Source organism: Microcaecilia unicolor, chromosome 2 (assembly GCF_901765095.1).
Source record: "Microcaecilia unicolor chromosome 2, aMicUni1.1, whole genome shotgun sequence".
NCBI classification, from domain to species: Eukaryota; Metazoa; Chordata; class Amphibia; order Gymnophiona; family Siphonopidae; genus Microcaecilia; species Microcaecilia unicolor.
Window position 1 is genome coordinate 386,430,614 of NC_044032.1, and position 23,241 is coordinate 386,453,854.

General features: G+C 46.4%; 1 protein-coding gene across 1 annotated transcript in view; it reads right to left on the reverse strand.

Moving 5' to 3' along the window:
• The window catches only part of GPAT3 (glycerol-3-phosphate acyltransferase 3), a 147,318-nt gene that overhangs the window by 26,255 nt on the left and 97,822 nt on the right, over positions 1-23,241 (reverse strand). Inside the window, 1 exon segment of the mRNA XM_030190558.1 lies at positions 14,908-15,001. Coding sequence (XP_030046418.1) covers positions 14,908-15,001 — 94 coding nt within the window.

Here is a 23,241-nt window from a genome sequence, read left to right on the forward strand (position 1 = left end):
AAGAGGCCTTCTACAGGATTTTCTTCTGTGAACGTAAGAGTAGCCACACTGGGTCAGACCAATCATAGGCGGTCGATGGCCCAACTGTTTGGGGAGGCTAAAGGGGGCAGAGCTTATAGCCACAATTAACACAGAAAAAAAATAAGTAAAAATATGTCAAAGAATAAAGTGGTTGCTCAAAGCATATACTAACCTCAATCGCTCAACTGCAAAACACTATGCACAAATTTGTGCAAAAACACACTCAGAACCTTACTGTACCATAACACTAGGCAGACCCTAATACACCAATATACCACCCATATAGAAAATGCAGACCGTCAACAATATGAAACAAGGGATCATAATATCACAATTCTCATGTAGAGCCACAAAGGTAAAATTATGTATAATCATACCTGATAATTTTCTTTCCATTAATCATAGCTGATCAATCCATAGACTGGTGGGTTGTGTCCATCTACCAGCAGGTGGAGATAGAGAGCAAACTTTTGCCTCCCTATATGTGGTCATGTGCTGCCGGAAACTCCTCAGTATGTCGATATCAAAGCTCCATCCGCAGGACTCAGCACTTAGAGAATTACACCCACAAAGGGACACTCTGCCCAGCTCACCACCGCCGAAACGGGGGAGGGGAATTAACCCAGCTCATCCCCACACAAGTGGGGGAGGGGAATCCGTCCAGCTCATCCCCGCGGAGCGGGGGAGGGACACCACACCCGCCGATGCGGGGGGATCTGGCTTATCCTGCAACCGCAACCGCGGGAGGAGCTGACTGACCCTAACACCGCCGAAGCGGGAGGGGTACAAAGCTGCCCTACAGCCGCACGAAGCGGGAGGGAGTGCCGGCAGAATTTTAAGTCTCAATCCAGCCCCGTAAAACGGAGGGGAGAGGAATGCAGCAGCTCACTGTAACACAAACTCGTCTTAACTCTTGAAGAATCCAAGTGAAAAAAAAATTGAACACGAAGTCTTCCTGAAGACTAAACTTGAACCTGAAATGCAACCAGAATAAAAACAGTACAGATATCTGGGAGGGGCTATGGATTGATCAGCTATGATTAATGGAAAGAAAATTATCAGGTATGATTATACATAATTTTACCTTCCATATCATCAAGCTGATCAATCCATAGACTGGTGGGATGTACCGAAGCAGTACTCACCCAGGGCGGGACATTGAAATCCCTGACCTTAATACTGAAGCTCCAAACCGGGCCTCCGCCCGTGCAGCCACAGTCAAACGGTAATGCTTGGAGAATGTATGAGCCGAAGCCCAAGTTGCCGCCTTGCATATCTCTTCCAAGGAGACGGATCCGGCCTCTGCCATCGAAGCCGCCTGAGCTCTCGTGGAGTGAGCCTTCAGCTGGATAGGCGGCACCTTCCCCGCGGTCACATAAGCCGCTGCAATGGCTTCCTTGACCCATCTTGCCACTGTAGGCTTAGCAGCCTGCAGACCCCTACGAGGACCTGCAAACAGGACAAACAGATGATCCGATTTCCGGAAATCATTGGTCACTTCCAAGTATCTGATGATGACTCGTCTCACATCCAGATATTTAAGAGCAGAGTACTCCTCTGGGTAGTCCTCACTACGAAAGGAAGGGAGACAGAGCTGCTGATTCACATGGAAGCGAGAAACAATCTTGGGCAGAAAGGAAGGCACTGTGCGAATAGTCACTCCTGCCTCAGTGAACTGCAGAAAAGGCTCTCGACATGAGAGCGCCTGGAGCTCGGAAACTCTTCTGGCTGAAGTGATAGCCACCAAAAAGACTGCTTTCAACGTCAGGTCTTTCAGAGATGCCCTCGACAAGGGTTCAAACGGCGGCTTCTGCAATGCTCTTAGCACCAGGTTGAGATTCCACGCAGGCACCACTGAGTGCAGAGGAGGGCGCAGGTGATTAACTCCCTTGAGAAAGCGCACCACATCTGGCTGGGAAGCCAGGGAAGCACCCTTCAGGCGGCCCTGAAGCAAGCCAGAGCCGCTACCTGGACTTTAAGGGAACTGAGCGACAGGCCTTTCTCCAGACCTTCTTGCAGGAACGCCAACACTGAAGAAATTGAAGCAGTGAAGGGAGAAAGTGAGCCTGCTTCACACCACGCTGCAAAGATACGCCAAACCCTGGCGTAAGCAGTAGAAGTAGAGCGCTTCCTCGCTCTCAGCATAGTGGCGATGACCTTGTCTGAGAAGCCCCTTCTTCCTCAGACGCTGCCGCTCAATAGCCAGGCCGTAAGACCAAAGGGGGAGGGATCCTCCATCACCACGGGACCCTGATGTAACAGGCCGTGCTCCACTGGCAGCCGCAGAGGATCGTCGACTGAGAGCCTGATCAAGTCCGCATACCAGGGACGTCTGGGCCAATCCGGACCCACCAGGATTACCCTGCCGGGATGCTTTGCCACCCGGTCTAGCACCCTGCCCAACATGGGCCAGGGCGGGAACACATAGAGGAGCTCTTGTGTCGGCCACTGTTGGAGAAGAGCATCTACTCCCAGGGATCGAGGGTCCCGTCCTCTGCTGAAAAAGCGCGGCACTTGGCAATTGGCCGATGACGCCATCAGATCTAGGCTCGGCTGGCCCCAGCGCTTCGTGATGTCCAAGAACGCCTGAGCAGATAGCTGCCACTCTCCGGGCTCCAAGGTATGGCGACTGAGAAAGTCCGCCTTGACATTCATGACTCCGGCAATGTGGGCCGCTGAAAGCTGCTCCAGGTTCGCTTCCGCCCACTGGCAAAGATTCATAGCCTCCTTGGCTAGAGGGGCGCTCTTGGTACCTCCCTGGCGGTTGACATAGGCCACAGCCGTGGCATTGTCCGACAGGACCCGTACAGGCTTCAACACCAGTACCGGGATGAACTCCAAAAGCGCCAACCGAATGGCTCTGAGTTCCAGGAGGTTGATAGACCACTTTGCCTCTGCAGGAGACCAGAGCCCCTGCGCTGTCCTTCCCAAGCAGTGGGCTCCCCAGCCCGGCAACGAGGCGTCCGTCGTGACGACAATCCACTCTGGGGTCACCAGAGGCATTCCCGCAGACAACTTGTCTGTCTGCATCCACCAGCTCAGCGCCTTGCGCACTGCTGGATCCAAGGGAAGGCGCACAGCATAATCCTCCGACATCGGAGTCCAGCGCTGCAGCAGGGAGTGTTGTAGTGGTCTCATATGAGCCCTGGCCCAGGGCACTACTTCCATCGTGGCCGTCATAGAGCCCAACAGCTGCACATAGTCCCAAGCCCGAAGAGGAGAGGTACTAGGAACTGGTCCACCTGAGCCTGAAGTTTGACAATCCGATTGTCTGGCAGGAACACTCTGCCCACTTGGGTGTCGAATCGAACTCCCAGATACTCCAGGGACTGAGTCGGGCGCAGCTGGCTCTTCTCCCAGTTGATGATCCATCCCAGGGAGCTCAAAAGAGCAACTACCCGGTCCACAGCTTTGCCGCACTCTGCATAAGAGGGGGCTCGGATCAACCAGTCGTCCAGATAAGGATGGACTTGGACTCCTTCCTTTCGCAGGAAGGCCGCTATGACCACCATTACTTTGGAAAAGGTCCGCGGAGCAGTAGCCAACCCGAACGGGAGGGCTCTGAACTGGAAGTGTCGGCCCAGGACTGCAAAACGCAGAAAGCGTTGATGAGGAGGCCAGATGGGAATATGCAAGTATGCTTCCTTGATGTCCAAGGATGCCAGGTACTCCCCTGCCTTCACTGCCGCTATAACAGAGCGGAGAGTCTCCATGCGAAAGTGCCGCACTTTCAAGGCCCGATTGACCCCTTTGAGGTCGAGGATAGGCCGGACAGAACCTCCTTTCTTTGGTACCACAAAGTAAATGGAGTAACGCCCCTTGCCAAGCTGATTTTCTGGCACCGGGACGACCGCACCCAGGCGGATCAGATTGTCCAAAGTCTGCTGCACTGCCACAGCTTTGACCGGAGACTTGCAGGGAGAGAGTACAAACCCGTCTCTTAAGGGTCGGCAGAACTCTAGCTTGTAGCCGTCTCTGATGACTTCCAGCACCCAAGCGTCTGAAGTTATTGTGGTCCACTCGCCCAGAAACGAGGACAGCCGTCCTCCAATCTGCACTGGGGCGTGGACCAAGACCCCGTCATTGGGTACGAGACCCTGGGGGAGGACCGGAGGGAGCACCTCCGGGACGGCGGTCTCTGCGAAAGGAATGCTGCTTGGGGGAGAAATTCCTCTTAAAGGAAGAGGGGGCAGAAGAACCCGACCTGCCCGGGCGGTACCGACGGGCTTCCTGAAACCGTCCTCTGGAGGTACCGGGACGAGCACTAGCCCGAGCCCTGACCTCTGGTAACTTCTTGCCCTTAGACGTGCCGAGATCGGTCACGATTTTGTCCAGCTCGACCCCAAAGAGCAGCTTGCCTTTAAAAGGCAATCTAGCCAGGCGGGATTTAGAGGCGTGGTCAGCAGACCAATGTTTCAGCCAAAGCCACCGCCGCGCAGAGACTGTCTGAGCCATGCCTTTAGCTGAGGCTCTCAAGACATCATACAGCAAGTCTGCCAAATAGGCTAAGCCCGATTCCAGGGCCGGCCAATCAGCCCTCAAGGAATGATCCGAGGGGGAAGCCCGCTGCACCATAGTCAGGCACGCCCTGGCCACATAGGAGCCGCAAACTGAGGCCTGCAAACTTAAAGCAGCCGCCTCAAAGGACGACCTTAAGGCCGCCTCCAATCTTCTGTCTTGGGCGTCCTTTAGGGCCGTGCCACCTTCCACCGGCAACGCCGTTTTCTTAGTCACCGCAGTGATTAAAGAATCCACGGTAGGCCACAGATAGGCCTCACGTTCACTCACAGCCAAAGGATAGAGGCGGGACATAGCCCTAGCCACTTTAAGGCTCGCTTCCGGGACATCCCATTGAGCCGAAATTAAGGTGTGCATGGCATCATGCACGTGGAAGGTTCTAGGCGGGCGCTTCGTCCCCAGCATAATGGCAGAGCCAACAGGGGCTGAGGGAGAGACGTCCTCCGGAGAGGAAATCTTCAAAGTGTCCATGGCCTGTAACAACAGGTTGGGCAAATCCTCTGGGCGAAAAAGCCGCGCTGCAGAGGGGTCATCCGCTCCATCCGAGCGGGGATCCGTCTCCTCCAAGGAATCCGCAAAGGACCGTTGGGAGACCTCAGACACGCTGCCCTCATCTACATCGGAGGAGACAAATTCCTCCAAGGCCTGGGAATCAACCCGAGGGCGTTTACCTCTGGGAACCTCAACCTCTTTACCAGACGAGGGAGCAGGGGCAGCGTTGTGCATGAGGAAGGCCTGATGCAGCAGCAAAACAAACTCGGGGGAGAAACCCCCAGACTGTGCACTTCCGCAGCCTGGGCAACAGCCCTAGGCGCACCCTCAACCGGCGCTCGCAATAGCGGGGGAGAGACATGCTGCGCATCCAAAATGGCGTCCGGCGCGAAACTCCGCGAAGGAGCCGCGCGGAAGAACGGCTCTTAACTTTAGCCGCTTCTGTGCCGTCGCCCAAATTAAGGGCGTTCATGGCATTAATGTCTCCAACCTCAAGGGCGGCCCAAGAAGAAGCCGTCCGAGCCGCGTGGCCGGCCAAGATGGCGGAGGCGAGGAGCGGGGGATGGGCGTTTATGGCGGGAAAAACCGCCACGCCGGAGGAAGGACCGGGACATTCATCGGTCACGAAACTGTCACCCAACAAGGGCGAATCAGGCTTTAAGACCCCCGCATCCCCTCTAGAAGCGCTCAAGCGACCCGGGGAGCGACCCTTTGCGCCCTCGCCCTCCGACGCCATATGCCACGAGGAGAAGAATCGGGGAACCCCCCTGCCCGCTATAAAAAGGTAAAAATTACCTGCTGTCCGCTCCGAGTTTGTAACGACCTGGTGTCCCAGTGAGTAGCTGCAATAGACGCTTAAATAAACGTCAAAATAAACGCCTTTAAGGACGTTCAAATTTTTTTTTTTTTTTTGTAAACGGAGCCAGCGGGAGGGGGGAGAAAAGGAGGGACCTGGCACCACCAGGTTTGCACTTGCTCAAAAGAGCCCTCAACCCCAGGCACTCAACAAAACCTAAAAATTAGGCTTGGAGGCCTAGCCAGAGCTGCTGCTGTGTGTGACCACCACCTGCTGAGATAGAGAACATACTGAGGAGTTTCCGGCAGCACATGACCACATATAGGGAGGCAAAAGTTTGCTCTCTATCTCCACCTGCTGGTAGATGGACACAACCCACCAGTCTATGGATTGATCAGCTTGATGATATGGAAACACCCTTTTAGGTTGGATAGTGTTCACAATGAGCTCCTGTTATTAACAACTATATGTAGATCCTTCAAGAGGTAGTGTGTCATGATTTAGGCTCTAAAACCCTTTCCGATGTTTTGGTGCCATCTCAGTAATGCCAATACACAATCTCTCCACTGCAAAACACTATACACAAACTTGTGCAAAAACACACTCATAACCTTAGCAAACCATAACAGCACTAATTCCAAGGACAGGATGAGCTACAACCTTATGCGTGGAAAAGCAGCACTGTAATTACACCGGGCTCTAAAACACCAGTACACAACCTAGTGAAACAACAACAAAAAAAAGGGCTGTAAATACTACACACTAGTAGAATACACATGAAAAACACATGACACAACAGATATGAAGGCAAAACTGGAAAGTTACCTCAAGAAGTCAGACTTAGCATGCAGCAATACTAGAAAAATTGAAACTTACATGCAAAATATCACAGATGCACATTTCCAAAAGCTGACATATTCCAGTTAATAATTCTGAATAAAATACCTTTTCTACCTTTGTTGTCTGATCATTTAGTTTTTCTATTCGCTTTGGTCCCAGTGTCTTCTTTCCATTTGATATTTTTTCTCTCAACATGTCCACCATCCTCCTGTGTCCTTATGCGTCCTGTCTACCATCTGTAGCCCTGTCCCTATCCTTTCTCTAGTTTCAGCATCTGCCCTCAAAGTGTTCCAATCCAGCCCTTAAATTCAGCAATTTCCCCTCCATCCAAATCCAGCATGTCTCCCCTCCCCTCCATCCATGTGCATGAACTTCCTCTGTCTTTCCTCCCCTCCATCCATGTCCAGCATTTCTCTCTCCCTTCCACTCCATCCGTGTGCATCTCCTTCCTTTCTTTCCTTCCCTCCATCCTTGTCCAACATTTCTCCTCTCTTCCCTCCATCCATCCACATCTTTCTCTTCTACCCTTCCATCCAGTGTCATCCCTCTTTCTCTCTCCATCCTTCTACCCATTACCCTCTCCCAATCCTTCCGTCTATTGTCTCCCTCTCCTTCCATCCATTGTCTCCCTCTATCTCCCCTTCCTTCTAAACAGTTCTCTCTCTCGACCCTTTTCCATTCAGCATGTCCTCTCTATCCCCATCCTTCCAGTGTCTTTCCTCTTTCCCTCCCTACCCTTACGTCCAGTGTCGTCCCTCTTTCTGCCCCCTCCTTCCAGCATTTTCCCTCTTTCTCCCTCCTTTCATTCAGCATTTCTCCGTCTGACAGCTAGGGTCTCCCCCAGTTTCTCCCCAGCAGCTTCTCTCTCTCTCTCCTGCCCATGTCCCCTCTTTCTCTTCCCATCTTTCCACTAATCTCTCTCTCTCCTCTTCCATCCAGCATCTTCTCTCTGGCTCTCCCATGCTCTCTTCCATGTCCCCTCTTTCTCTCCCCATCTCTCTCTGGCTCTCCCCTGCTCTCTTCCATGTCCCCTCTTTCGCTCCCCATCTCTCTCTGGCTCTCCCCTGCTCTCTTCCATGTCCCCTCTTTCTCTCCCCCCATCTCTCTCTGACTCTCTCCTGCTCTTTTGCATGTCCCTGGCTCTCCCCTGCACTTTTCCACTTTCTCTCTCTCTCCTCCAGCGTCCTCATGCATCCCACCTTTCTCTTCCCTCCCCTTCTTGCTCCCATCACTCTCACTCCTTTCTCCACCCCCCTTTTCCCATTCCCTGCCATTGCTTTCCTTCCTCCCTCTTCCCCTTAGATGTGGCACCTCACATCCTCCTCTCTCCACCCGCTTTCCCTTTGGTCTGGCAGCTGGCTGGCATGATGCATCGCTCCCCCCCCCCCCCCCCCGGACTAGTTCAGTATCGCTCTCCCCCTCCGCTCCTGTCATGTCTTTGAACGTCGAGAATTCCTTCCGGTAGCAGCAGAATCGGCAATGATGTAAGTGCTGCTTTCAGCCTGCCCCAGAAGCCTTCTCTGGACAGCGTCCCTCCTACGCGGGAAACTGTACAGAGAGTGCTTCCGGGGCAGGCTGAAAGCAGCGCTTACATCACTGCCGATTCTGCTGCTACCGGAAGGAATCCTCGATGTTCAAAGACAACGTGACAGGACAGGAGCGGAGGGGGAGAGCGATACCGCAGTAGTCGGGGGGGGGGGGGGGCGGTAATGATCGCGCTATATCTATTTTGAGATACGGTAACCAGAACTGAATGCAATACTCAAGGTGGACACAGAAGTATTTGTTTAGTATGTCCACCTTTTCCTTATCGCTCTCCACATCAGTTCTCAGCAGTTCTAGCCTTTCTCCTTTCCCCAGTGTAACTGAAAAAGTCAGCACGTCTCTTTATGTCTCTAGCCATTTTTGCTTCTGCTTGTGCTTTTGCCAGCTGTATTTCTCTCTTCATTTCTTTGAGTTTTATGTGGTATTCTTTTCTATGTTCTTTCTACAAATCTTCTGTACTTCATAAATGCCACCTGTTTTACCTTTATTCCTTGATGAACCATATAGGTTTCCTTTTCCTCTTGCACTTGTTTACTTTCCTTACATAAAGATGCTTTGTCATTTTTATTGCTCCTTTCAGCTTAGACCACCATCTTCCCTATTCTCTTATCCTCCCATCCTGCTACCTCTTCCTCTGGTACACCCTCATTTGACTAAAGTCCAAATGTTTGAATCCAGGACTGGATTTGGGAGTCTGTACTCCCCTTTAAACTATACAGAATCATATAGTATAATGCTCACTACTGCCCAGGGGTGACCCACCTGACATTAGACGCATTTTCCCCCCAAAACTCCTCAGGATCTGTCCTTGGTCCCCTTCTTTTTTCAATCTACACCTCTTCCCTGGGCTCCTTGATCTCATCTCACGGTTTCCAATATCATCTTTATGCGACGACACCCAGCTTTATCTCTCCACACCAGACATCACTGCAGAAACCCAGGCCAAGGTATTGGCCTGCTTATCCGACACTGCTGCCTGTGATGTCCAACCGCCACCTGAAACTGAACATGGCCAAGACCGAGCCTTATTGTCTTCCCACCCAAACCCACTTCTCCTCTCCCTCCACTCTCTATCTCAGTTGATAACACCCTCATCCTCCCCGTCTCATCTGCCCGCAACCTCGGGAGTCTTCGACTCCCCCCTCTCCTTTCTCTGTGCATATCCAGCAAGATAGCCAAGACCTGTCGCTTCTTCCTCTATAACATTAGCAAAATTCGCCCTTTCCTCTCTGAGCACACCACCCAAACTCATCCACTCTCTCATTACCTCTCGCTCTTGACTACTGCAACCTACTCCTCACTGACCTCCCACTTAGGCCATCTATCCCCCCTTCAGTCCATTCAGAACTCTGCTGCACGTCTTATCTTCCGCCTGGACCGATATACTCATATCACCCCTTTCCTCAAGTCACTTCCACTGGCTTCCTATCAGATACCGCATACAGTTCAAGCTTCTCCCTACTAACCTACAAATGCACCCTTACCTCTCCTACCCTCATCTCCCCCTACGTTCCTACCGTAACCTCCGCTCTCAAGACCAATCCCTCTTTTCAGTACCCTTCTCACCACCGCCAACTCTAGGCTTCTGCCCTTTCTGCTCGCCTCACCCCATACTTGGAATAACACTCCCTGAGCCCATTGCCGGCCCCCTCCCCTGCCCCTCTCAAATCCTTGCTCAAAGCCCACCTCTTCAATGTCGCCTTCAGCACCTAACCACCATACCTCGATGTCAGTAATATCTAGACTGCCCCAACTTGACCATTTCGCCTTTAGATTGTAAGCTCCTTTGAGCAGGGGACTGTCCTTCGTTGTTAAACTGTACAGTGCTGCGTAACCTAGTAGCGCTCTAGAAATGTTAAGTAGTAGTAGTAATTTGTGAGCGCAAGATCCAGCATCACATCTTCTCTGATGGGTTCTGTCACCATCTGCCTGTGGAGAGCACTTTGAAAAGCATCCACTACTTCCCTACTTCTGTTCTGATTCTGCACAAAAAAACATTCCAATCTGCATTCAGGCAAGTTGAAACTCTCAGCAATATCACCTCACCTTTTATTCCCTGCCTTTGGATATATCTGTAACTAGATTTTCTGTTTGTGTGGAGGTCTGTAGACAACACCTATGTGAACAGAGGTTCCATCTTCTCTCTCCAAGATGATACATATCACTTCCGTGTCTTTCCCCAGTTTCCCTGAATTTCAGCTGCTTTTATATTGTTTTTCACATACCATGCATTCCTCCACCTTTTCAATCGCTCTATTCTTCCTAAAAGATTATAGCCTATTATGGTTTTATCCCATTCGTGGAGTCATTAACTATATTCTCTGTGATAGCAACAAGATCTCAGTCCTGCCTGTATCATCAGGGCTTGCAGATCCTAGCACTTTCGTTGCTCAACCATGAGCGTTTTGCGCTCATTGTTCATGTTCCCTGCTCAATCTGGCCAGGGGTTCCACTCTTCTGCAGCTCTCCAGCTCCCCAACAATTTCAGCAGATTATAGGTTAGATGAGTTACAATAGATATAGAAGTATTCACCATCTCTCTATCCCTCTCTTCATCATTTCTTTTTTCCACCCCCTTCTTCACAGCTCTCAACCTTCAACACTTCCTTCCTTCCATTCACCCCTCGCCTTTTTACCTGAATACATCTCGCCTTCGTCACTGTCGTCATACGTCTCCTACTCTCCTCCGTACTCTCCTGCTCCTTCTCCCCGCTGGTGACATTAATCCCAATCCTGGTCCCCCTCATCCTATTCGTGTAGGCCTTACCGTGATACCTCCAATCTTATTTCTATTCCTCTCCACCCCCCTTCTTCTCTACCCTTCTCTTGTGCTCTATGGAATGCCCGCTCTGTCTGCAACAAACTCTCCTACATCCATGACCTCTATTTCTCATAACCTTCATCTGCTTGCCCTAACTGAAACCTGGCTTCACCCTGAAGACTCTGCTTCAATTGCGGCCCTATGTCATGGAGGTTATCTCTTCTCCCATACTCCTCGCTCAGTTGGCCGTGGAGGCGGTGTTGGACTACTACTCTCACCCTCCTGTAAATTTCAACCCATTCTTCCACCTCAATCTCACTGCTTTTCTTCCTTCGAAGTCCACTCGATCCGTCTATTCGCTCCTCTACCTCTCCGGGTTGCAGTCATTTATCGACCCTCTGCTAAATCCCCCGCTTCCTTTCTCACTGACTTTGATGCCTGGCTCTCCTCCTTTTTTGAACCTTCATCTCCCTCCCTCATTCTTGGGGATTTTAACTTTCATGCTAATGACCCCTCTGACTCTTATGCTTCTAAATTCCTTGCTTTAACATCGTCCTTCAATCTTCAACTGTGCTCCACTGCCCCTATTCACCAGAATGGCCACTGTCTTGAGCTTGTACTCTTCTCCAACTGCTCACCCTCCAATTTCCTTGCCTCAACTCTCCCCCTATCTGACCATCATCTTATAGCTTTCACACTTCAACACACTCCTCCCCAGTCCCGTCCTATTCTAACCAACACATTTAGGAATCTACAGGCTATTAACCCTTCTACCTTGTCCTCCAGTATCTCAAATCTCTTCTCTACTGCTATGCCAACCAAGTCCGTCAATGAGGCTGCCCTATACTAGTCTGTCATCTGCTCTGGACACTCTCGCTCCTCCCGTGTTTCGTCCCGTTAAACGTACCAAACCCCAACCTTGGCTGACCCCTACTATCCGCTACCTACGCTCTTGTGCCCGCTCTGCTGAACGCCTTTGGCTTAAATCTTGTGCCCTTGCTGACTTCATTCACTTCAAATTCTTGCTGACCTCCTTCCAATCTGCTCTCCAACTTGCCAAACAGCACTATTACATCCATTTGACTAACTCTATTGGTTCAAACACTAGATGTCCCTTTGCGTCGCTAAACTCTCTCCTCAAAGTTCCTTCTCCTCCTACTCCCCCTTCTCTTTCTCCCCAGACTCTGGCTGATTACTTTCATGATAAGGTTCACAAGATTAAACTTGAATTCACAACCAGCTCTCCTCCACCCCTTCTTCCCTTAGTCCACTCTCTCAACTCTCTTACCCCTGCCTCCTTTTCTTCCTTTTCCGAAATCACTGAAGAAGGAACTTTACTTCTTCTGTCATCCTCAAAACTAAACACCTGCTCCACTGACCCTATTCCCACTCATCTACTCAACACTATCTCTCCTGCTGTCACCCCTTTCATCTGTCATATCCTCAATCTGTCACTTTCCACTGCGACTGTCCTTGATGCCTTCAAACATGCCGTGGTCACCCCACTCCTCAAAAAACCTTCTCTGGATCCTACCTCTCCATCCAACTATCGCCCCATCTCCCTCCTCCCTTTCTTATTCAAGATACTAGAATGTGCTGTCCACCGTCGCTGCCTCGACTTTCTTTCTTCTCAACCTATTCTTGATCCACTCCAATCTGGCTTTCGTCCCCTTCATTCAACTGAAACAGCACTTGCTAAAGTCTCCAATGATCTATTCCTGGCTAAATCCAAAGGGCTCTATTCTATCCTCCTCCTTCTCGATTTTTCTGCTGCTTTTGACACTGTTGATCACAGCCTACTCCTTGACACGCTGTCCTCACTTGGATTTCAGAATTCTGCTCTCTCATGGTTTTCTTCCTATCTCTCACAGCGTTCTTTTAGTGTACACTATGGTGGATCCTCCTCTTCCTCTATCCCGCTGTCAGTGGGCGTACCTCAAGGATCCGTCCTAGGACCTCTCCTTTTCTCCATCTATACGTCCTCTCTTGGTGCTCTGATCTCTTCCCACGGTTTTCATTATCACCTTTACGCTGATGACTCCCAGATCTACCTCTCCACACCAGAAATCTCGGCAGAAATCCAGTCCAAGGTATCTGCCTGCCTCTCTGACATTGCTGCCTGGATGTCTCACCGCCACCTGAAGCTCAATATGTCCAAAACTGAGCTCCTTATCTTCCCACCTAAACCAACCTTCTCCCCTTCCCACATTCTCTATTTCTGTCGACAACACGCTCATTCTTCCTGTCTCATCTGCTCGTAACCTTGGGGTCATCTTTGATTCCTCCCTCTCCTTCTCTGCACATATTCAACAGATTGCTAAAACCTGTCGTTTCTTCCTTTATAATGTCACCAAAATTCGCCCTTTCCTTTCTGAACACGCTATCAGAACCCTCATCCATACTCTCATCACCTCTCGCTTAGATTACTGCAACTTGCTTCTCTCAGGTCTTCCACTCAGCCACCTCTCTCCTTTCCAATCTGTTCAAAATTCTGCTGCATGACTAATATTTCGCCAAAATCGTTATGCCCATATCAGCCCTCTCCTGAAGTCACTTCACTAGCTCCCTATCCATTTCTGTATAAAATTCAAGCTCCTCTTATTGACTTATAAGTGCATTCACTCTGCAGCCCCTCACTACCTCTCCATCCTCATCTCTCCCTACACTCCCTCCCAAATCTCTCTTAATTGCACCCTTCTCCTCCATCGCTAACTCCAGACTCCGCTCCTTTTGTCTCGCCGCACCTTATGCCTGGAATGGGCTTCCTGAGCCGTTACGACTAGCTCCATCCCTGGCCGCCTTCAAATCCGGGCTAAAGGCCTACCTGTTTGATGCTGCTTTTAACTCCTAACTTGTCACTTGCTCATAACCTTTATCTTGTTTTCCTCTCTTCAATAATCCCTCTCCCTATGTGTCCTTCTGTCTGTCTTACCCTTATTGGTCCTGTCTGTGTCTGTCCTGATTTAGATTGTAAGCTCTTTTGAGCAGGGACTTCTTTTCTTCATGTTCAATTGTGACGTACTGCATACGACTGGTAGCGCTATAGAAATGATTTATAGTAGTAGTAGTAGTAAGTTAAGCTCCCTTCCTGAAAGTGCATACACTGATATAGCTTCCAGCGCGCAGACACATGGAGGGAGCATTCTGACTTAGTTAAGGTTGAAACAGTCAAGCTAAAGCGCTCCTTTAAATTAAAGCACCTATTAAGACACCAAATAAACATGAGTAATACGGGCCATCACCGTGTGCCTTAAAAATGGGCCAAAAACCGAAACTGGTCTTAAAAAGGAGCTCAGTTTCAGCACACATGGCTTATTACATCAGTTCCTTGGTATAGTATCTCACACAGACAAAAAGCCAGGGGACTAACTAATGTCCTCTCAGAAGAGAAAGCAAAGCTACCAGCAGGTAATGCAACATTTCCAGTCTATGAAGTCAAAAGATTTCTTTATTCAAACAATCCTGATGTGGCCACGTTTCCGCCAAATAGGCTGCATCAGGGGTAAACAAACTACTAACCAGGGACACACAAGACTGTGCCATGGCAGTAAAACTAAGCATCCAAGATGACTTCAGCAGCTTCTTAATCACAGATGGTAGAGCAACAGCACATGTGAAGCTGTTGCTCTGCCATCTGTGACTATGAAGCTGCTGAAGTCATCTTAGATGCTCAGTTTTACTGCCAGGGCAAAGTCTTGTGTGTCCCTGGTTAGTAGTTTATGTTTACCCCTGATGCAGCCTATTTGGTGAAACGTGGCCACGTCGGGATTTGTTTGAATAAAGCCTCTTTTGGACGTCATAGTGTCTGCTTTGGTGTTGCTTTGCTCTATTGCTGTAAGACACTTAGTGCCTCTTTTTTTGGTCTACATTTCCAGGTCTGACACTTTTTGCCCTGCAAATATGCGTTCAACGTGTTGGTTCTGTCTGCTCCTACCATGGCATAGCATCCGTCATTAGCCAGGATGATGACGTCAATGGGTGATGTGTGGTTGGCAACACAAATGCCTCCTTTTTTTGGTTTGTTCTCCCTGAAAAACAAACAAATTAAAATGTCAAATGTGTAGCTAAGAGATAGTTTTCTGTGCTGCAGCATTCACTATCTCAGGAGAACTGCAGCCTCAAGTCGGCTCTTAGTGCAGTAATAGCCTAAACTAGGAAGTTAATATTCCTCTTCCATTTTTTTCCCAAGATGGCATTTTTATTTTAAAACGCAATCTATGTGGCAGTGTAATAAATAATTTTTGGACATGATTTTTTTTCTCTTTAATTTAGGCCCATTTGAAACAGCAACATTTTTTACACACTAATTGAACATTGAAGTCCTTTTTGAAGGCTCCCTTTAAGATGTAAGGCTGAACAACAGTGAAAGGAAATTAGAATTCACCAGAACTATGCAAGAATAAAATTGGTAGTTCACTCTGAATAAGCTATGTTATCCCTTTCCATCATTCTGCTGCATAATGGCAACTGTAATCATTAAAAATAAAACCACATTTGTTCTATTCCGGGAAACATCAAATTATGAACATAACCTGGTAAATGACAAGTGTTAAATAGAGCAATGGGTTCCAGTTAATAAAGCTAAGTTCCTCTCATAATTACATAGCTTGCGCTGGGTCTGCATCACCTGTATGCCCTTGGCCCCTTTAGATTGCTGTCTATTGTAGCTTCATCTCTGTGCTTTTTCCAACTTTCCTAACTAGTTGATGGAGTTCCATTTCTATTCTTTCTTGATATTTGATATGAGTGCAAACCACTTTAGTGTTTGGCTGTGAAGGACAGAAAAACAAAACAAACATACCATATTTTGCAAGTCATTAGATATAAATGTTTTAATGCAAGAGCCAGACTTCAAAAAGGCCTCTCGATCAGATAATCCTTTACCGATTTCAGGGATAATCCAATTTAGTGTTTGCAAAACAAGGCTTTTGTCAAAAATTAGGTAATGTTTTAAAATAGCATATGCTGTGAGATATAGAAGGAATCTCACACAACAGGAGGCTATTCTTTATTAAATTTGGTGCTGCTCCTCTATGTCCAGATTAGATGGTGTATTTGAACATTAGGTCAAATTTTTGACAGCTGATCAAGTGACTTTTGCTTTTTTTTTTTTTTTTTAACCCTAACAAAAAAACTTTTTACTCCACTAATGGGCAACTAATCTTCATCAAAATAACACCATCTGGTCAAATATTTCATTTAAGTAGGGTGTGAAATAAAAAAATATTATAGAATCAAAAAGTAAAAGCATGCCACAGTTCTCAACTATTTCAATGTCTTGTCTGTTGGTTTACCTTTCTAATCAGAACAAACTAATAATCCTAAACATTTCGATCACGTTTTCCCCAAACTCTTTAAGCAACAGTGGCTCCTGATTGCTTAATCGCATTAAATTCAAAATCTGAACTCTAGCCCACCAAGAATTCCACACTGGTCTTCCTCTCTGTCTTTTCCCTAGTTATTCCTTATTCCCCTCCCTAGCCTTTACATTCATCCCAAGGTCTATTTCTGCTGTTATTTCTATATTTTATGATTGGTTCCGCAGCCTTTAATTATGAAGAAGGATATAAGATCCCTATTCTCAATCACATGAGACACCATTTGAAGTAGGTTCTCTCAAAAGCAGGAAGAACAAATATCTCTTGGAACACTGACCCTCCTGAAACACAGGGGCTATGGGGCTGGTATAAACAGAGCATGAGGGAATACAACTTAGGCAAACACCACTTAGTCAAAATTCACTGCAAAAGATACAACTGAGGAATACTATCTACCAATTCCAGTAGGCTATGTAAAAGCTTGATCAGTGGCAGGGGTGTAGCTAAGGGTGGGCCTGGATGGGCCCAGGCCCACCCAGTTTTATCTCAGGCCCATCCTTACCTTCTCCCATCCCTGCCGTAGCGCTGCCTCCTCTCCTGCACTTCAGTCTCCGTTTCCCACCCCTGCGGCAGCGCTTGCAATTTGCTATCGGCGCTGCCTGCCTATCAGCTGACAGATGCGGCGAGACGTCCTGCTCCGGAACACTGAGCAGAAGGTTTCAACGTATCATCAACGATGACACCTAGATCCCTTTCATGGTCCATGACTCCTAGCATGGAACCTTGCATGACGTAGCTATAATTTGGGTTCCTCTTTCCCACACGCACCACACGCTTTTACTAGACTTCAAAAACACCATCCTGGAAGCCCAGGCCAAATATATTCCGGTATTAAAAAGGAGGACGGAGACCAAACGACAGCCGGCATGGTTAAAAGTGAGGGTGAAGGAAGCTATTATAGGCTAAAAGAAATCCTTCAGAAAAGGAACCCCGACTGAGAATAATAAGAAACAGCATAAGGAATGTCAAGCAAATGCAAAGTGCTGATAAGGAAGGCTAAGAGGGACTTCAAAAAAAAGATTGTGTTGGAGCAAAACCACATAGTAAATTGGTTTTTTAAGTATATTAAAAGCAGGAAGCCGGCAAAAAGAATCAGTTGGACCGCTAGATGACCGAGGAGTAAAAGGGGCAATCATGGGAAGACAAAGCCGCAGCGGAGAGATTAAATGAATTCTTTGTTTCAGTCTTCACCGAGGAAGATTTGGGTGGGAGATACCGATGCCAGAAATGTATTCAAAGCTGACGAGTCGGAGAAACTGAATGAAATCTCTATAAACCTAGAGGATACAATGGGGCAGTTGTACAAACTGAAGAGTATACTGATAGAACTGAAAAATGAACTTGCGGAGCTACTGTTAGAAAACATGTAATTTATCCTTAAACATCGACGCGTGGTACCGGAAGATTGGAGGGTGGCCAATGTAATGCCAATTTTTTTAAAAGGATCCAGAGGAGATCCGGGAAATTATAGACCGGTGAGTCTGACGTCGGTGTCGGGCAAAAATGTAGAGACTATTATTAAGAACAAAATTACAGAGCATATTCAAAAGCATGGAATTATGAGACAAAGTCAACATGGATTTAGTGAAGGGAAATCTTGCCCATCACCAATCTACTACATTTCTTTGAAGGGGTGAACAACATGTGGATAAAGGTGAGCCAGTTGATATTGTGTATCTGGATTTTCAGAAGGTGTTTGACAGAGTATCTCATGAAAGACTCCAGAGGAAATTGGAGAGTCATGGGATAGGAGATAGTGTTCTACTGTGGATTAAAAACTGGTTAAAAGAAAACAGAGAATAGGGTTAAATGGTCAGTATTCTCAATGGAGAAAGGGTAGTTAGTGGGGTTCCCCAGGGGTCTGTGCTCGGACTGCTGCTTTTTAACATATTTATAAATGACCTAGAGATGGGAGTAACTAGGGAGGCAATTAAATTTGCTGATGACACAAAGTTATTCAAAGTGGTTAAATCGCAAGAGGATTGTGAAAAATTACAAGAGCACCTTACGAGACTGGGAGACTGGGCGTCTAAATGACAGATGACGTTTAATGTGAGCAAGTGCAAAGTGATGCATGTGGGAAGAGGAAACCCCGAACTATAGCTACTTAATGCAAAGGGTCCACGTTAGGAATCTCCAACCAAGAAAAGGATCTCGGCGTCGTTGTTGATGATACGTTGAAATCCTCTGCTCAGTGTGCTGTGGTGGCTAAGAAAGCATATATTTATTTTATTTATTACATTTGTACCCCGCTCTTTCCCACATACAGCAGGTCCAGTGTGGCTTACATAGTAAAAGAAAGCATCTTACATGGTAAAGAATACAGTAAAAACAAGAATGTTAGGTATTATTAGGAAAGCAATGAAAAACAAAAGTGAGGACGTTATAATGCTTTTGTACTGGTCCTTGGTGCGACTGCACCTCGAATACTGTGTTCAATTCTGGTCGCCAATTCTCAAAAAAGATATAGTGGAATTAGAAAAGGTGAAGAGAAGGGTGACAAAATGATAACGGGGATGGGACAACTTCCCTATGAGGAAAGGCTGAAGCATCTAGGGCTCTTCTGCTTGGAGAACAGACGGCTGAGGGGAGATATGATAGAGGTCTATAAAATAATGAGTGGAGTGGAACAGGTAGACGTGAATCGTTTGTTTACTCTTTCCAAAAATACTAGGACTAGGGGGCATGTGATGAAGCTACAAAGTAGTAAATTTAATACGAATCGGAGAAAATTCTTCTTCAGTCAACATGTAATTAAACTCTGGAATTCGTTGCCAGAGAATGTGGTAAAGGCGGTTAGCTTAACAGGGTTTAAAAAGGGTCTGGACAGCTTCCTAAAGGAAACGTCCATAGACCATTATTAAATTGACTTGGGGGAAAATTCACTGCTTATTTCTGGGATACTGTCAAAATTTAAGGGCACTTCTCTACTAAAATATAAATTCAAAACAATATATACAGTAGAGGATATCAAAAAGTACAAAATGTTACAGCAGGTTGTAACGGGTAAGTCTCATATGTGCTCAATGGCTGGTGTCACTTCACTCCCTCGGTGAACCTCTTGCCGTGTACATATTATAATCATTGACTTTTACCCCCAACCTACCAATACTTGAATTTTTCACTCTTTATTCATAACATTATATAAAAGTTGAGGCAATATGTTACTTATCTTGTCTTATTTTCAAACAGGTGTGCTCACAAACCCCGACAGGTAGCCTGTTTCGCAATACTTGCTTTGTCAAGGGGGAGCCCTTCACCACATCTGTCAAAGTACAAGCAAATATGCCTTAAAATCATGTAACATAACGTACCTTCTAACTATTAATTCTCCCGCAATCAGACTTACGTTTGATCGTAACACCTCTGGTTTTCTAACAGACCCTAAGATGGCGATGGCGTTTTAACTTTTGCCGCTCCCGGAAACAGCTGAGTAGGCTAAGATCCGGTGAAGTGTAATGAACCAATGACTCACATAAAGCATCCCCAATGTACATAGAATTGAGCCACTTGGTTCTATGGGTGTTCAGTTTGTGTATCCAGAAGGTTTCTCTTTGTAATAATTTTCTATTGTAGTCCCCTCCTCTCGACGACGGAAAAACTTGTTCAATAACTGAACATCTTAACAATTCCACATCATGTCTGAACTGTATACAATCTGGACGAAGAGGGGCTCCTAGATTATGTGCCTGGATACGCGAACGTGTTCGTCATGCGTGTATGCAATGACCTAGTGGATTGACCTATAAAATCTTAGTACATGGACATCTTATCATGTATACAATCCCCACGGTCCTACATGTCGTATGTCCCTTTAAAATGTACTTTTTGCCAGCTAGGTAAAATTATCTCCCTCTTCAGTAATCATACACGTCTTGCAATTATAATTTGTTGCACTTAAAATGACCTGCTGGCAATGAAATGTCTCGATGTCTGTCATCTCCGACATATCAGGTAATTTCGGCTGGAACTAAGATTTCTTTGAGATTGCTTGAAACGTGAAAACGGCGTTCTCAAACTGACTGTCACTGAATAAAGGATGAGACTTCATAAGGTCCCAATGGCGCTTAATAATCTTGCAACCATTCTCTCTGCCCGGAACACTATCTCATCACAAATGGTAAACAACTGTTTATCCTCTTCCGTACGCTGTTTCTCTTGTAACAGAAGACTCCTCTGATTGTATTGGCACGTTTATATGCCCGATTCAAATTGTTTTCGGTAATGTCTATGTTGTAATTTCAAACTAAAACGCTCTGCTTCTGCTGTGTAGTCTTCTTCATTCGTGCAGATCCTTTTAAACCTAAGAAACTGTGAAAACGGAAGGCTGTCTCGTAGAGCTCGAGGATGACAGCTTTTATAGTCCAACAACGTATTCCTGTCAGTTGGTTTGGTAAAGACTTTCGTTGTAAATTGTCCATGTGTTAATTGAATTTCTACGTCCAAAAAATGTACAACAGTCGCTGACCAATTAACCGTAAATTGAATTCTGGGATGGCACTGGTTAAGCCAATTATGAAAATCTGTAAGTTCTTGTACTTCTCCTTGCCATATGACGAAAATATCGTCTATATAACGTCTTCAGGTGACAATCTTTGTTTGGAAAGGGGAACACTAACCATTTCTCCTCAAACATCACCATAAACAAGTTGGCTAATGTTGGAGCAAATACTGCACCCATCGCTACTCCCGATTTTTGCAAGTAAATGTCATTCTTGAACTGAAAGAAGTTGTTGCACAATGCCAATTTCGTAAGCTGTAACAAAAATTCAGTTGGCACTTCATGGGGTTTTGAACGAGATTCAAGTACTTTTTTTTTTTTTTGTTACATTTGTACCCCGCGCTTTCCCACTCATGGCAGGCTCAATGCGGCTTACATGGGGCAATGGAGGGTTAAGTGACTTGCCCAGTCACAAGGAGCTGCCTGTGCCGGGAATTGAACTCGGATCCTCAGTTCCCCAGGACCAAAGTCCACCACCCTAACCACTAGGCCACTCCTCCACTCCACTTTAAAAATTACTTCTAGTAGTTCATTCTGTGGAATCATTGTGTATAATGATTTGATGTCAAACGTGACCAATAATACCGGGGCATCAGGTAATTGAATATCTCGCAAAATAGTCAAAAAGTGAGTCGTGTCCTTAATGAACGTAGGACTACTGCTGACAAAATGCTTTAAGAATGAATCTACATATGTTGAAAGGGGTTCCAACAGAGACCCTCTTGATGACATTATAGGTCTGCCCGGTGGATTAACTAAATCTTTATGTACTTTAGGTAAAGTATATAACACTGGAATCGTTGGTGTTTTTCTGTTCAAATATTGATGTTCTTTTTTAGTTAAATATCCATGCTCAAGAGCCTCCTGTGTAACAACCTTAATTTGTTCTTGTAACTCCAGAGTTGGATCCCTAATTAGACACTCATATGCTGAAAACATCGTTCAATTGAGAGACTATTTCTTCAACGTACTGAGTACGATCTAATACTACTACTGCTCCCCCTTTGTCAGCCCGTTTCACAACTATCTTGTTGTTTGTTGCAAACTTTTTAAGGCTTGACGCTCCACTTTTGTAAGATTATCGTGTTGTCTGTAATGTCCTATTTCATAAAATTGGTGTACATCCCTCAGCACTATTTGTCTAAACACTTTCACTACAGGATCCAAAGGTATCAGAGGTATCCAATTTGATTTGTCTCTTACTCTCGAACTTGTATCTGTGCTGTTGTTGTCATTAAAATACACTCTCAACTGTAGCGTGCGAATACATTTTTCTAAATCTATTCTAAACTGAAATGTATCAAAAGTTTTCATCGGGACATATGATAATTCCTTGGATAACAAGGAAATCTCAGCCTCTGTTAGATCAATGCTTGATAAATTAATTACGTTCTGTTCTATCGAAATTGGGATCGAGTTCGTGGACGTGCTCTGGGTTGTCCTCGATTCCATACTCGTTTGTTGCGGCGGCCTCTTACTGGTCTCTGCTGTCTGTTGTCTAAAAAATCGTCGTCTTCACTCACCCCGGAGCCACTATCAGAAAATTGAAAAGCCTTAAATACCACTTGTTTCACAGCTGCATGTGAATCATTAACCACTGTATTTAATTGCACGTCATTTGCATCGGTGCTAGATCTATCTTGCATCCAAGGGTACACCTTGTTGCGTAAATAATCGTTTTTATCTCTCAATAATTTTTTCACCTTGGATTTCCGTAATTTCTCCTTAAATTGCTCTAAATTCTCCTTCAATAACACATGTCTCTGTGAAAAAACTTGTTCAGATACTCCCTGTTTCAAACTATCTAATTCTTTGTCCAACAACTCTTTCTCTTGCTGTAACACTGCCCGAGATTGCTCGATAATCAATAACATTAAATCTAACGAGAATTTGAGGATCATATTCCATTTTGTTATGTTGAGAACAGCGTTTTCACGTTCAAGCAATCTCAAAGAAATCTTAAGTCCAGCGAAATTACCTGATGATGTCGGAGATGACAGACATCGAGACATTTCATTGCCAGCAGGTCATTTTAAGTGCAACAAATTAAATTGCAAGACGTGTATGATTACTGAAGAGGGAGATAATTTTACCTATGCTGGCAAAAAGTACATTTTAAAGGGACATACGACATGTAGGACAGTGGGGATTGTATACATGATAAGATGCCCATGTACTAAGATTTATATAGGTAAATCCACTAGGTCATTGCATACACGCATGACGGAACATCGTTCGCGTATCCAGGCACATAATCTAGGAGCCCCTCTTGTCCAGCATTGTATACAGTTCAGACATGATGTGGAATTGTTAAGATGTTCAGTTATTGAACAAGTTTTTCCGTCGTTGAGAGGAGGGGACTACAATAGAAAATTATTACAAAGAGAAA